The following is a 14,584-nucleotide window of genomic DNA, read 5'->3' on the forward strand; positions in this document are numbered from 1 at the left end:
CATCCTGCCTGGCTCACACCTCCTCGCCCAACACTGACAGAATACCATGGAGGATATTTTTAATGCATGTGAATATAGAATCTAAGTAACAGATGGGGTTTTTTTGTGCCTCTGTGTGAAAGCACTGCAGTTGAAGGAGGCAATATTCTTCCTCCCTCTTTCTCCTGTGCACAAAACTTAACTAATGAATTGTCAGTGGAGCTTCTTGTACCTCTGTTGTGGCCTCTTGTCTCTAGTAAGCCCCTCCTTCCTCACTGCTGGTCTTAAAGCAACCTCACAAAGAATGCACCCAGCAGGTACTCCTCAACTGCTTTTCAGAAACAGAAACTCTTTCGGAGGGTTGATGGTGCCAGTGTTTTCTGTTGCCAAGAAAATAATTCTGTGTGACTCTGATCGGCTGGGTAGCCCTTGTTCCTAAGTGAGGGACCTGCTCCCGTCCAGTGATGGGAGAGCAGGGAGAAGAGATGAACACCATAATCCAGCTGAGCCACTTTAAGCCACTGCTCTCAATTTAAATAGCTTCTTTGTCTGGGGCTAGACTAGTGACAGGGATTGGTTTTCTGCTTCAGACCTGTGCCTCTTCTAGAATTGCATTTCATTCTGTGGTCAATGAGGAAGGTTGAAGAGATCAACAACATCATCCTGAATTAACACTTTTTTTGCCCTGCTTTTTCATGTTGTCTTGTGTTTCAGCCTGGATGCAATGAGTAGTTGAAAAAGGCTCCAGTGCATTTAGCTGCATGCAGGCAGTAAGCAGCCAGAATACACTGAAGAGCCTGGACTGCAGGCACTGGGTCAGACAGAAGCTGCTGGTCAACTCACTGCTCAGAAAGGAGGGACTGACCCCACAGTCTGTCAGGAGCAGTTGTCTCCTCCCATTACTTTCCAGTTGAAAGAGGCTGAACAATTAAACTGAGCATCAGGAAACAGACTTGGAAGCAGACAAGCATATACCATGTTAGAGTGATCAGTCGCAGAGACATGCATGACTTACAGTGAGAGTTAATAAGGATGGTCACTTTTTGCTTTTCCTATGCAAATTACTATCTGTAATATGCATCAGAAATAGCATTTCATTTTACCCATTGTGAGTTTACACAAATTGTCATGTTTTTGATGAGCAATTTTTTTCATGTGAGTTTAAAATTAGTTTAATATGAGCAAATCATGTCAAATCAAGGCCATCCTGGGACAAGCTTCTGCCAAGGGACTGGTTAACTTTTAACCCCAATTACAGAATAAAAAATGTAAATGTCTTTAGAAAAATAGAAATAGAAATTGATTGTAGCCTTCAGTTGCTGAAATTAACTACAAAACATGTACTGGGTAAATAACTAAAGCATGAAGACAAGCAGTCAGGCTCCTCATGAGGCACTAACCTGAGAAATTTAGAAATAATACTAACATCAACCTTTCAAAATTTTCCAAGTTTCATTTACTAGCAGTCCCAATTACCCCAGAAAGTAATTTTCCCACAGTAAAAATAAGCAAATGACAGTATTATGTATTTGCAACATTGCATCAGCCCTCACCTCCGCACTCCCACCCCAAACAAAAACAAGAAATCCTCCACCCCTGCAAAGGAAAAGTCCATAGGCATGTGTGCATTCAGTCTAGGAGTCCTGAGTTAGTACCTATGCTCATTTCCTTTCTTGGATTTCATGAATTTCAGAACTGGGTCACACAAGTGCTTTGAGGTGATCTAATTGCAGGCTTCTGAAAGACTGCATACTTTGCCTCTACAATGCTTAAGATCACAGAATCATAGAATAGTTAGGGTTGGAAAGGACCTTAAGATCATCCAGTTCCAACCCCCTATCATGGGCAGGGACACCTCACACTAAACCATGTCACCCAAGGCTCTGTCCAACCCGGCCTTGAACACTGCCAGGGATGGAGCATTCACAACCTCCCTGAGCAACCAATTCCAGTGCCTCACCACCCTAACAGGAAAGAATTTCCTCCTCATATCCAAGCTAAACTTCCCCTGTTTAAGTTTTAACTCATTACCCCTTGTCCTATCACTACAGTCCCTAATGAAGAGTCCCTGCCCAGCACCCCAGTAGCCCCCCTGCAGATACTGGAAGGCTGCTATGAGGTCACCACACAGCCTTTTCTTCAGGCTGAACAGCCCCAACTTTCTTAGCCTGTCTTCATACAGGAGGTGCTCCAGTCCCCTGATCATCCTCGTGGCCTGGATTTGTTCCAACAGTTCCATGTCCTTTTTATGTTGAGGACACCAGAACTGCACACAATACTCCAAGTGAGGTCTCACAAGAGCAGAATAAAGGGGCAGGATCACCTCCTTCGACCTGCTGGTCACACTCCTTTTGATGCAGCCCAGGATACAGTTGGCTTTCTGGGCTGCGAGCGCACACTGAAGCCGGTTCATGTTAAGTTTCTCATTGACCAGCACCCCCAAGTCCTTCTCCGCAGGGCTGCTCTGAACCTCTTCTCTGCCCAACCTGTAGCTGTGCCTGGGATTGCTCTGACCCAGGTGCAGGACCTTGCACTTGGCATGGTTAAACTTCATAAGGTTGGCATCAGCCCACCTCACAAGTGTGTCAAGGTCCCTCTGGATGGCATTCCTTCCCTCCAGCGTGTCAACTGAGCCACACAGCTTGGTGTCATCGGTAAACTTGCTGAGGGCACACTCAATCCCACTGTCCATGTCAGCGACGAAGATGTTGAACAAGACTGGTTCCAAAACCGATCCCTGAGGGACACCACTCGTTACTAGTCTCCAGCTGGACATTGAGCCATTGACCATTATTCTTTGCGTGTGGCCATCCAGCCAGCTATTTATCCACCAAGTGGTCCACCTATCAAATTGGTGTCTCTCCAATTTGGAGACAGGATGTTGTGTGGGACAGTGTCGAATGCTTTGCACAAGTCCAGGTAGATGACGTCAACTGCTCTACCCCTATTCATCAATTCCGTAGCTCCATCATAGAAGGCCACCAAATTGGTCAGGCAGGATTTCCCCTTAGTGAAGCCATGCTGGCTGTCTCCAAGCACCTTGTTGTTTTTCATGTGCCTTTGCGTGCCTTCCAGGACAATCTGCTCCAAGATTTTGCCAGGCACAGAGGTGGGACTGACTGCGCTGTAGTTCTCTGGCTCATCCAATTTCCCCTTCTTGAAAAGAGGGGTTATATTTCACTTTTCCAGTCTTTGGGAGCTTCACCTGACTGCCATGATTTTTCAAATATGATGGACAGTGGCTTAGCAACTTCATTTGCCAGCTCCTTCAGGACCTGCGGATGGATTTCAGCAGCTCCCATGGACTTGTGCATGTTCTGGTTCTTAAGATGGTCTCAAACCAGATCCTCTCCTACAGTGGGCCTAGGGTCTTCGTTCTCACAGTCCCTGTGTCTGCCTTCCAAGACTTGGATGGTGCGGTCAGAGCATTTGCCAGTGAAGACTGAGGCAAAGAAGTCATTCAGAACCTCAGCCTTCTCCAAATCCTGCGTAGCCAGTTCTCCCGATAGTTTCTGGAGAGGGCCCACTTTGTCCCTAATCTGTCTTTTATTTGCAATGTACCTACAGAGTCCCTTTCTGTTACCCTTAATATCCCTAGCCAAGTTTAATTCTAACTGGGCCTTAGCTTTCCTAACCTGGTCCGTCACTTCCCAGACAACCTCCCTGTATTCTTCCGAGGCCACCTGTCTGGGCTTCCACCTTTTAGAAGCCTCTTTTTTCCCCTCTAAGTTTCCTCAGCAGCTCCTTATCCATCCAAGGAGGTCTCCTGGCCCTCCTGCTGCACTTCCTTCTAGTTGGGATGCAACACTCCTGAGCTTGTAGCAGGTGATCCTTGAATATCAACCAAGAGTCTTGCCCTCCCCTGCCCTCTAGGGCTATACCTCACAGAACCTTACTAAGCAAGTTCCTGAAGAGGCCAAATTCCGCTCTTTTGAAGTCCAGGGCAGTGAGCTCACTGCATGCTCTTCTTACTGTCCTGAGGATCTTGAACTCGACCATCTCATGATTGCTGCAACCATGATCTGTTATTATTTCACAGATGATTCTTTTTTTATTTAAATTCCAGTCTCATTCTCCTTCTTCCTTTTGTTGAAGATGTTTTGTTTTTTAGTTGTTATTGCAGAAAGAAACAATTTCACAATAGGCTGTTTTATGTCTTCTTGGGTTAACAGTTTTGCTAGATCAACGTGTGTTTCCTTCCCATTAGAAATAATCAAACCTATGTGGTCCTGAATAGCATGAGCAGCATGTTTGATTTAGTTGTAATACATGCAATTTTCCCAGTGTCACTGGTTTACTGTAAGCTGTTGCACAAATGGGTATTCTGGTTTCTAGCTTCCTATCTGCATTGTGGTGTGCAGACTTCATGCCAACAGCATAAAATATGCAGCTAACATGATTTTATGCTATTATCTCTGATACTGCTACTTTTACAAAAAAGGAAAAAAAGAATCCAGCATTGTGGAAGGAAAATAGTTAATGTCTCCTAGGCCTCTGCATGCCTCCCTAGTTAAGACACATTTGCAGCTAATGGTCTTGCCATTCAGCAAGTTTTAACTACAAAGGGGTGATTTATGCATGAAAGGAGTGGATTATTTGCAAAAGGATGTACTGTATAAGCCCTCCTTATCTAAAAGATTTAAATTGCTATTGTTATTTACCATATCCTGCTTATCTGACACAGTTTTGGTAAAGAAGGAGTTGTATAACCTGTAGGTGTATCAACTCTGTAACCCATTTGGGCAGACTTTGTATCAGCAGTCACTCTGCAGCTCTGTATTCTCTCCTACAGAAATAGCAATAAAATGCTTTTGTTCTGACCTGATCTAAATTGTATTCTAATCATTTCTGCAACAGTGTCACCAGTTCTTTTTCCAGCATATCCAAACAAATTAATGCCAGTGTAGTTCTACAGAGCTGAAGCTGCTTCAATTATTAACACTCACAGCGTTAGATTCTCGTCTTTTCTCCTTTGTCATTAAGCTTTCAACATCTGCTCAGAATTCTCCACATCTCTTTTCTGTGATATGGTACAACTTTGTCAACTTTCTGTGAAACTGAGAATATGTCTGTTATTTCTGAATTTACATTCAGTGATATTTTTGCTGTACATTATTTTAGTGGTTTTCTTTTTTTATAACAGGGTTACTACGATCAGCAGAACGTTTTTCAGCAGGCCATCTATTTTTTACAAAATTTATCTCTGAGCAGGGCAGTCTTTCTGCACAACCTTCATAAAAGTACACTATATGTTATTCCAAAGAAACTACAGAAATATGGGATCTCAGCACATGATTTTTCAAGCACTGTTGTTGGAGGAGGTGTGATATACTGTTAACTTTGAGTAACATATGTGGACTGGTATTTTCCAGTACTGCCCTAAATGAAAAATGGGTTGGTCTTCTTGATCTTGAGAGGTCACATGTCAGCAATGGAGCACTTGATGAGCAGCACAGAGGACTTCCAACCACTCCAGCCAGTAACCCAACATCATCAGGGGCCCAACTGAAATGCCTCTATGCCAATGCATGTAGCATGGGGAACAAGCAAGAGGAGCTGTGCGCATAGGTGGTGTGCGCATGCCTGTAGGGCTGTGACTTCATTGGAATCACAGAGATGTGGTGGGACACCTCCTATGACTGGAGTGTTGGAATGGAAGGACACAGCTCTTCAGGAAAGACAGACTGGCGATATGAGAAGCAGGGGGTCACCCTCTATGTCAATGACCATCTGGAGTGTGCAGAGCCCTGCCTGGGGATGCATGGGGAGCTGACCCAGAGCTCCCAGATTAAAGGGAGAGAGGGGACAGGGGATGTTACAGGGGGTCTGCTGCAGGCCACCCAAACCAGGAAGACCAAGTGGATGAGGCCCTCTAGAGAGAGATGCAGCCTCACAGTCACAAGCCCTGACTTCAACCATGCTGGTATCTGTTGGGGGGATGACACAGCAGGAGGTTCCCGAAATGCACTGATGATAAATTCTTTCTCCAGGTGATACAGGAACCAAAGAGGAAGGGCATATGCTGGACTTTGTACTCACCAACAGGGAGGGGCTGGTGGGCAATGTGAAGCCTGGGGTCAACCTTGGCTGCAGTGATCATGAAATGGTGGAGTTTGAGATCCTTAGGACAGTAAGAAGTGTGCACAACAAGCTCACTACCCTGGACTTCAGGAGAGTGGACTTCGGCCTCTTGTGTGATCTACTTGGTAGAGTACCATGCGATAAAGCCTTGGAGGGAAGAGGGTCCCAAGAAAGCTGGTCAGTATTGAAGGATCATCTCCCAGCTCAGGAGAAGTGCATCCTGACAAAGAGGAAATCAGGGAGGAACACCAAGAGGATGGTGTGGATGAGCAAGGAGCTCCTGGACAAACTCCAGCATAAAAAGGAGGTTGAAACAAGGACAGGTAGCCTAGGAAGAATATACAGAAGTAATCAGAGCAGGCAGGGAAAGCTAAACAAACCCCTGACAGAACTCTATTTGGCCAAGGAAATTAAGTGCAGAATCACAGAATGGTTTGGATTGAAAGGGACCTTAAAGATCATCTAGTTAGAATACCCCTGCCATGGACCCTCACTTTCCAGCAGCTCAGGTTGCTCAAATTCCTGTCTAACCTGGCCTTGAACACCGCCAGGGATGGGGCATTCACAGCTTCTCTCGGCAACCTATGCCAGTGATTCACCACCCTCACAGTAAGAATTTCTTCCTAAATATTAAGCTAAATCTGATAGCACTGTAAGAAATGCAGACATGCCCTGCATGTGCCTGGTAGACAGCATCACATATTGGTGATGGAAGGAGTATTATAAGCCCCTGGCTCCTTTTAACAGTGAAAAAGTTTTCACCAGAATCTTTGCTCAGTCATTGCTTAGTGTGGGAACAAGGCTGTAATGGCTGTCACTTAAAGCCTCCCTGTGATATCAAAGTACAGCCCAGGGAAGGCAGGAAGAGAATGAGCTTAATGTATAACAATGAACAAGCAAGAATAAACATTGCAGCCATTTTCTTTGCTACCTTGTCCCTGCGAGTCACTAGGGACACCATTTTCATCTTTCTGATGCTATAGCATAGGTAGAAAACCTTTCTCCCTTGCAGCTTGAAAATTAACAAGGCCTGTTCAGTTTTCTATAAAGGATACAGATGTGAGAGCCAATGCAGGCTATTCCCAGACAAAAGAAAGCCTACACAGATGACATACTACACCTGCTCTATTTTCTTTAGGTTTGTATGACTATTATGTACAATAGAAAAAAAAACTTGAGGATTTGTCACTCACAAAAATAGATGCAAAAAATGTAGCATCAGCACAGAGCAGAAATTCTTTTCCAGCTCTGTGGTACAATGCCTGAGCTTTCTAACTGCAGGCATGAGCAGTTTGGTAAACTGCTTTTCTTGGCAAATATGCTTGTGACTAAAATTCAACTGTATTTTTTGAAAAAACATGTCTACTAAATTTGAATACAGGTAATTAAATTCTACTTCTCTAAAATGGTCCCTCCAAGCTGAATTATGTATAATTCATTACAAAAGAAAAACATGTCCAGTATCAAGGATGAGTAATTTTGACCATGGGTTACAGCAACCCACCAAGACTGAGGAAAGGGATTTAACAACTATTTGACAGAATGCGATGTAAGCGGCCATTGAGACTTCTGTGAAACTACTAACCATGTAGTTTTAAAGCAAATATTTATCTGACTTCCTGTTCATCAAGATCTGTTCTGTTAGTGAAAATTTTAAATCCTGCGCCCAAAACCTGTGCCCAGACCTGGAGAAATTGAAGAAGAGATCGAGTGCCATCTTGTGGATGCCACAAGAACATAATTATTGCACAAGTATTCGTTAAAAAAGAACGGAAGTACAAATCTTCTTACATACAAATTACAACCAAAAGCATAATTCATTATAACAGAAGAACATATTATGAATATAAACGTATCTGCTTTTTTATTTTTTATTTCCCCCCCCCCAAGCCAAAATAAACTAAAAATTCCGGGGCGAGTGGTCACACTGCCTATTATTATTGCCTGTCATTAACTAGGTAACTAGTTTAATATCCAATATACTTCCATTACTAAATGTAATTAAAACTTTTTACAAGTCTCTTCATGCTGTCAGACAGCAGAACAGAATACATGTAGTAGCAGTGGTGTATTTGGGACATCTTTTTCTTTCACTTTTTCTCCTTTTATATATATGCTACCACCGTTCCTTTTTGTTCAGCTGAAGTTATGTAAACAATGATTCTATATGTCAGTCAAAGTTTCCCAAACTGAAGCAATTAATTAAAATGCTAGGGGAAGTAAGATGAGAGAAAAAAGAAAAAAGAGGATAAATATGAGGTGGAGTCCTATTTTAAATGAATTTTGAGCATGTCCTGTAAAATAACTAGTGCTCACAGATCTGTTAATCAGTGGCATTCTGCATTTTGTGGTATGACATAATCAGTTTCACAAGACAGTTCCCTCTCATTAGCATGAACTGATTACCATTACCATTACACCTGCAACTAGATACGAGCATGTAACAGTACTTAGGCTGCATTTCTTATAAAAATACCCAGCCAACAGAACTAGAAGTAACTCCAACAGCACTTTTCAGAAACAGTTACATCAAACTGCTAAAGCTGGCAATTGTGCCTTATAGGAATAATTGGAAATGATTGGGAATTCACTTCAAGGACTTTGACTCAAGATATTATATGAATACATGTAAGTACACTAGCATTCCTGAATAACTCCCCTTCCCTTCTCTCCCCGCCCCCCTGACTTATTTGGCATACATACCATTGACATAATGGACCAGTTTAGGCTGGCTGCCATGTTGCAGACACTGAATATGCACGTGTGTCTGCTATCTGGGCGTCTACACATGCAAATTCAATTTAAAGCTGGTTCAAGCTGATAGAAAGGAGTGTAGCGGCACAGCTACGGAATGAGAAGAGACTGGAGACACGAAATTAAGGACGTATTGAGGGGGCCTTACTCGCCAATACAGAGTGAGCTCAGGACAAATGTTGCTGTCAGGTGTATTTCCCTGAGGGAAATCCCTGCAGTGCCAGGCTGACAAATCACGGGAGGGTACAAATTATTTTTCTTTAGCAAGCAACTATCGTTTGTCATCATAACAAAATAATAAAAACATTTAAAAAAGATCTATCTTCACAGGTTTCACCAGATGTCCACGCATCCTGCATCAGTTGAGCTTGTTTAAAATGGGATTACCGGGGAATAAACGTTCGCTATTTGAAGGAGCCGGGGGACTGAGCGAGGTGTGACTCTCAGGTACGAGGGACGCCGGAGCGAGGTCCCGCAGCCCCCCAGGGCCGTGGGCCAGCGCCGCCACTGCCCTGCCTTGTGCCGCGGGAAGGCTGTGGGCAGGGTGCGCCCCGCCGCTACCCGAGAGCGGAGTCGAGTTGAGTCTGCTGGCAGGGGAAGGGGCCGCGTCGTCAGAACAGACCCAGCTAAGGCTGCTGCTGCCTACCCCCCTCAGGACACTCGTCGGCAAAACTCTCAAACACCTGACACGCTCCATACCGCGCAGGCTTAGCTTCCAAGGAGAGCTCAGTCGCCGAGAGAGGTGGTCTCCCAGCCCCCGCCCACTGAGCAGGCCCGAGGGCAGTGCTGTGCGCTAACGAGTCCGTTTCTGACGGGAGCCAGGTGCCTCCCAGAGAGGTCAGTGCGCTGAGGCGGGTGGAATGCTCAACCTATTGCTCCGCCTCCTCCTCTCGGTAGTGGCCAGAGCGCGTCGGAGGGGTGAGAGGGGCGCGGGGGGATAGAGTTGTCCGTCATGAGGCACCTACCGTATTTCTGCCGCGGGAAGGTGGTGAAGGGCTTCGGCAGGGGCTCCAAGGAGCTGGGCATCCCCACCGGTGAGCGGCGGCGCGGGGCCCGGGCACGAGCGACGCGGGGCTGCTTCTCCCGTCAGGGCAATGGTGACGTCTCCCCACGGTCGAAGTCCTCGGCCAGGGCCCGGACCGGGTCCTTGCTCTGGGCCCCCCGGGGAGGCCGGCGTCGGGCGCTGGGGTCTCTCGTCAGCCTGACACCCCTAGGCCGCCCGAGCGAGAGGCGCCGTGGCTGGTGGTTCTCCAGCCGGGTGGAGGTTTGGAGCTTAGCCTTGAGTCCCTGAGCGCGATCCCTGAGTTCGGGAGGCGCTCCGCTGTCCTGCACCAGTGCCCCTTTGCATGGCGTGCGCTTTCCGTGAACAGGCTTGGCTTGCTCCGTGTTAGATTTTTTGGTGATTTTTGTTTTAGTTCATACTGCCTACAAGTCTTGTTCACGTGTCCGACCTTTTGTTAAACCGTCTCTGTTTGCCTTAGTTACCTTATCCGATAATGATCAATACGAATTGCAAGATCCTGAAAAGTGATCATATGCACTGTGCATGGTGGTGTGATGTGGTAGGTTTAAAACTGTCCGTTTTTATAAACTCTTTGGACCTCAGAGTAGGACAAGGAAAAGAGCAAGCACTGGGAGTTAAAGAAGTAAATGTAAAGTGGCTGATGCAGAAATTAAAAGGCAGAGCACATGCAGCTCTCCTAAAGAGAAGTGTTTTCTCATTGCCTTTCCTGGTTTGACTTTTCTGAAAACAGATAGAGGTGTAATTCAGATTGGATATCAGCCTTTTCTAAAGGCAGACTGGAGTCGGTGGGCATTTTGCACAAATCCTAGGAGGCCAAGAAAACCTCCTGTGAGGAATCTTGAGGTATGGGACATGTGACTCCATCTGTTAATATGAATTTAGGGGGGGGTTTCTTGATTGTTTGTATTTGGCTTATTAGTATCAAGGAATATGTTAGGGAAGCTTTTCCTGCTTATGGACTGTGGTAGAAATACACTGTAAATTCTTAAAAATCGTCGTGAAGCCTTAAGTGGCAATCTCTAACTATGTGTGAAGAGGACAGTTGTTTGGCTAATGGCTTAGATTTATTCCCCTCAGTCAAAAAGGACTAATTTATTTCAGATTTGAATTTTTCTAAGAAAATCTTAGAAAGCCTCAAATATGAATAACCTAAAAAGCAACATGAAAAATATTGTCAAGTGACTGAAGTAATAACTTTGTTTATTTGTACATATTTCACTTACAAAAAAAAAAAAAACGCCTCAAGAAACTTATAATATGTAAGTAATGCTAAGATGGTACTTTACAATGCAAAGAAACTTGTTTTTTTTTCTGTTCTGTGATCATACCAAAGGAGTAATAGTCCTACCAGTGAAGTGCATTCAGACTGCATATTTCAGTTTATTATTTTTAACTACAGAATGAACTATTTAACTGTATCAGAGGATATAACTATGGAATAGTATGTGTAGTAAATGTCATAACTCAGGTATTACTGCAGAGACTACATTTTATGAGTGCTTTTTCTGTTTACGCTTTCTAAGCGGCATGTTGTGCTACTGTTGCCAATGTTTTGCTTGTAAATAGGACATAGATACTGGCTTGTTGGAGTTTGAAATTCTGTGATACGCTTTACTTACATTTTCTAAAATTTTTGCAGCTAACTTTTCTGAGCAAGTAGTCGAAAGCTTTCCATCTGATATCTCTACTGGTGTATACTATGGTTGGGCCTGTGTTGGAACTGGAGATGTGCATAAAATGGTTTTGAGCATAGGATGGAATCCTTTCTATAAAAATATTAAGAAATCTGTGGTAAGAATTTTGTTTTGTGTGGTACTTTGATAAAAATAAATGAACTAGATTTTGAATAAAATAAGCACAATTTGAGCCATAAATGAGATTAGAAATTCCATTTTCTGTTAGAATTATCCATCTCAAATGTGTGCATTGTGGAGAGACAAAAACCCCCATTCCCCCAAACCTGTCAGTAGCCATAGAGCAGGCAGCTGTAGATAAGTAAGTTTTATTTATCTCTTCACACCATTGCTTCAATACTTCTGAAATAAAAATTCATATTTCCAAAATTGTTGTTGCTTATTGAGCTGATAGGTAGATAAACATAAGCTTAGATGTATTCAGTTTAGTGGTTAAGACCCCTAAAATGAGCTGGAACCTGTTAATCTCTCTGCCATCATCCATATTTGACGTATGAAATTCTGGCACACCTTAATTTGTAGTGATTTTCCAGTAATTCTTCTCTTATATGGTGGAATCCATTCATGGGGTGCTGTGTCTTAATTTACAGAATCAAGACCAAAATATAAATGGTAGTAACACAGAGTTAAAATCCTGAACTGTGGCATCTATGTTTTTCTTGCTGTCAGGTGCTGGTACTTTTCCTGGGTCTTGCAGAACTTATTTTAATTGCTAGTACTTGGAAGGAGTTTTAACTTGACATGAAGCCCTGCTTCAAGAATAGGTGCCTTCACTCTTCTTGGAATTTTATCATTCAGTTCCTTGTAAAAGCTCTCTTTACTTGTACTTGTAAAACCTCTCTTTAAATCAGTCAAATTCATTACAGTCATTTGGACTTGGCAACTTAATGGTCAGACAAATCTAAGTATTATTATTTGTGATTTGCTGCCTTGAAAATCTTACCCCTGAAGTAAATATCATGTTCTTAAATGCCATGCAAAGTTCAGTTCTTCATACTAATGTAATTACAAGCCCTAGCTTTTTAATCTTACATTATGCATGTTAATGTGTCTTAGTTGTTCTGATATGTGTGGGAGAGAATTAGAATTAGAGGTACTAGTTCAACATCCTTACAACAAGGAAAATAAATTTTCATTATTTCTCTCTTTTAGGAAACACACATTATTGACACTTTCAAAGGTGACTTTTATGGTGAGATTCTTAGTATAGTTATTCTTGGATATATTCGATCAGAAAAAAATTTCACTTCTTTAGGTCAGTACTGCCTTTCTCTTAAACTGATATTCAGTTTGTCAAGTTCTTGCATTTTGGGAGCGCTGTGTCATTGTTCTGTCTTCCATCATCAGCTGTTTTGTGTGGGGTAGCTGTTTCTCAAGGGTAGAAACACCTTACAGTCTTATCTAGATAGACTATAGAGAGGTGGGCTATCAACAGCGACATAAAGTTTAACAAGAGCAAGTGCTAGATCCCACCTCTGGAATGGGGTAATCCTGGTTATGCACACAAATTATGGGATAAGAGGGTGGAAAGCAGCCCCACAGAAAGAGATTCGGGAGTTTGAGTTGGTGACAAGTTTAGTATGAGTCAGAGGTGTGCCCTGGCAGCCATAAGGGCCAGCTGTACCCTGGGGTGCATCAAGCACAGCATCACTAGCTGGTTGAGGGAGGTGACTGTCCCGCTCTGCCATGCCCTGGTGTGGTCTCACCTTGAGTACTGGGTGCAATTTTGAGTACCTCAGTATAAGAAGGACACCAAATTATTAAAGTGTGTCCAGAGGAGGGACCAAGGTGGTGAAAAGAATTGAGGGCCAGACTTAAAAGGAGCAGCTGAGGTTGTTTGGCTATTTCAGCTTGGAGAGGAGAAGGTGGGGGGGACCTGGCAGTCTACAACTGCCCCAAAGAGTGCAGTGGAAAGTGAGGTGCTGATCTTCTCTCTCTGGTGATGAGCAGTAGGATATGAGGAGACAGAATGAAGCTGCATCAGAGGAAGTTCATACTGGATATTAGTAAAAGATTCTTCACTGAGGCTGGTCACTGCAACAGGTTCCTCAGGGAAGTGGTTGTAGAACCAGCCCTGTCAGAGTTCAAGGAGTGTCTGGATGATGCTCTTAGTCATATGGTTTATTTTTAGGTAGTCCTGCAAGGAACAGGGAGTTGGCCTTGATGATCCTTATGGGTACCTTCCAACTCAAAGTTTTACCTTTGACTTTTCAGTAAAATGTGGTGTTTTTTTTTTTTCTAATTTTCCTAATAAATACATTGGTTATGTTAAAAAAAAAGCAAAGTGCCGTAACTTCCAGACTATCAGCAATTATTTATTTCAGACAAAAAATTACTGTGTCATGTCTGCAGAGTAGCTTGAAAATTATGAGCTTGTTGTAAAAGCATCGGTCTGGTCTGCCCGTTTATTTTAAAAATGCATCTGTGTTAAAACTGAAACAATGAAATTCTGTTGACTTTTGATAAAATGTCTTGCAACAAGGAAAAAGTGGTATTTACAGCAGGGAAAAGTGCAATGCATGTCAAAAGCATAAAAGCCTGTTATTTTAGAGATTGTGCCTTTCCAACTTCATAATAATAATAAATGTATCCTGCCTGTGATTGCTTGCTGGTGTTCTATAGTACACTCTTTTTCTTTTGCTATTGTTTGTTCAGAATTCAGACCAGCTTTCAAATACTGCTTTTCTTACTGCTCTTTTGCAGAGGCACTCATTTCAGCAATTCAGGAAGACATTGAAGAGGCAAAAAGACAGCTAGATTTACCAGAACATCTTAAACTCAAAGAAGACAACTTCTTTCGTCTGCCGGAAGGCAAACCAGTAAACCACTAAGCAAAACCATGTGGGTTTTTTCATCTCTTGGTTGCTAGGGTTCTAGTTCATAATGTTTTAACTTGCAGCCAGTCTCATGGGGTATTTGGGAAAAGGCCTTGAGCAAGTCAAGGAGTCCTTGTAGCTGTGCAGGACTTGGTTATTCAGATGCTCATCAGTCCTGTTGTTGGCAAAGACAGAAGGGGATATACACCTTTTGAGGGAGGAAAGAATGATTTCTA

At 43.3% G+C, this 14,584-nt stretch overlaps 1 protein-coding gene across 1 annotated transcript; it reads left to right on the forward strand.

The window, feature by feature from the left end:
• Positions 1 to 9,752: 9,752 nt before the first annotated feature.
• LOC133210126 (riboflavin kinase-like) lies at positions 9,753 to 14,372 on the forward strand. Its single transcript, XM_061349244.1, has 4 exons — positions 9,753 to 9,848; positions 11,478 to 11,629; positions 12,685 to 12,787; positions 14,236 to 14,372. Exons 1-4 carry the CDS (start codon positions 9,767 to 9,769, stop codon positions 14,361 to 14,363), a joined length of 465 nt encoding a protein of 154 aa, XP_061205228.1. The 5' UTR covers positions 9,753 to 9,766; the 3' UTR covers positions 14,364 to 14,372.
• Positions 14,373 to 14,584: the final 212 nt, after the last annotated feature.

Source organism: Neopsephotus bourkii, unplaced genomic scaffold, assembly GCF_033783945.1.
Source record: "Neopsephotus bourkii isolate Nb327-2 ecotype Australia unplaced genomic scaffold, CSIRO-AGI_Nbou_v1 NB_388, whole genome shotgun sequence".
Lineage (NCBI taxonomy): Eukaryota > Metazoa > Chordata > Aves > Psittaciformes > Psittacidae > Neopsephotus > Neopsephotus bourkii.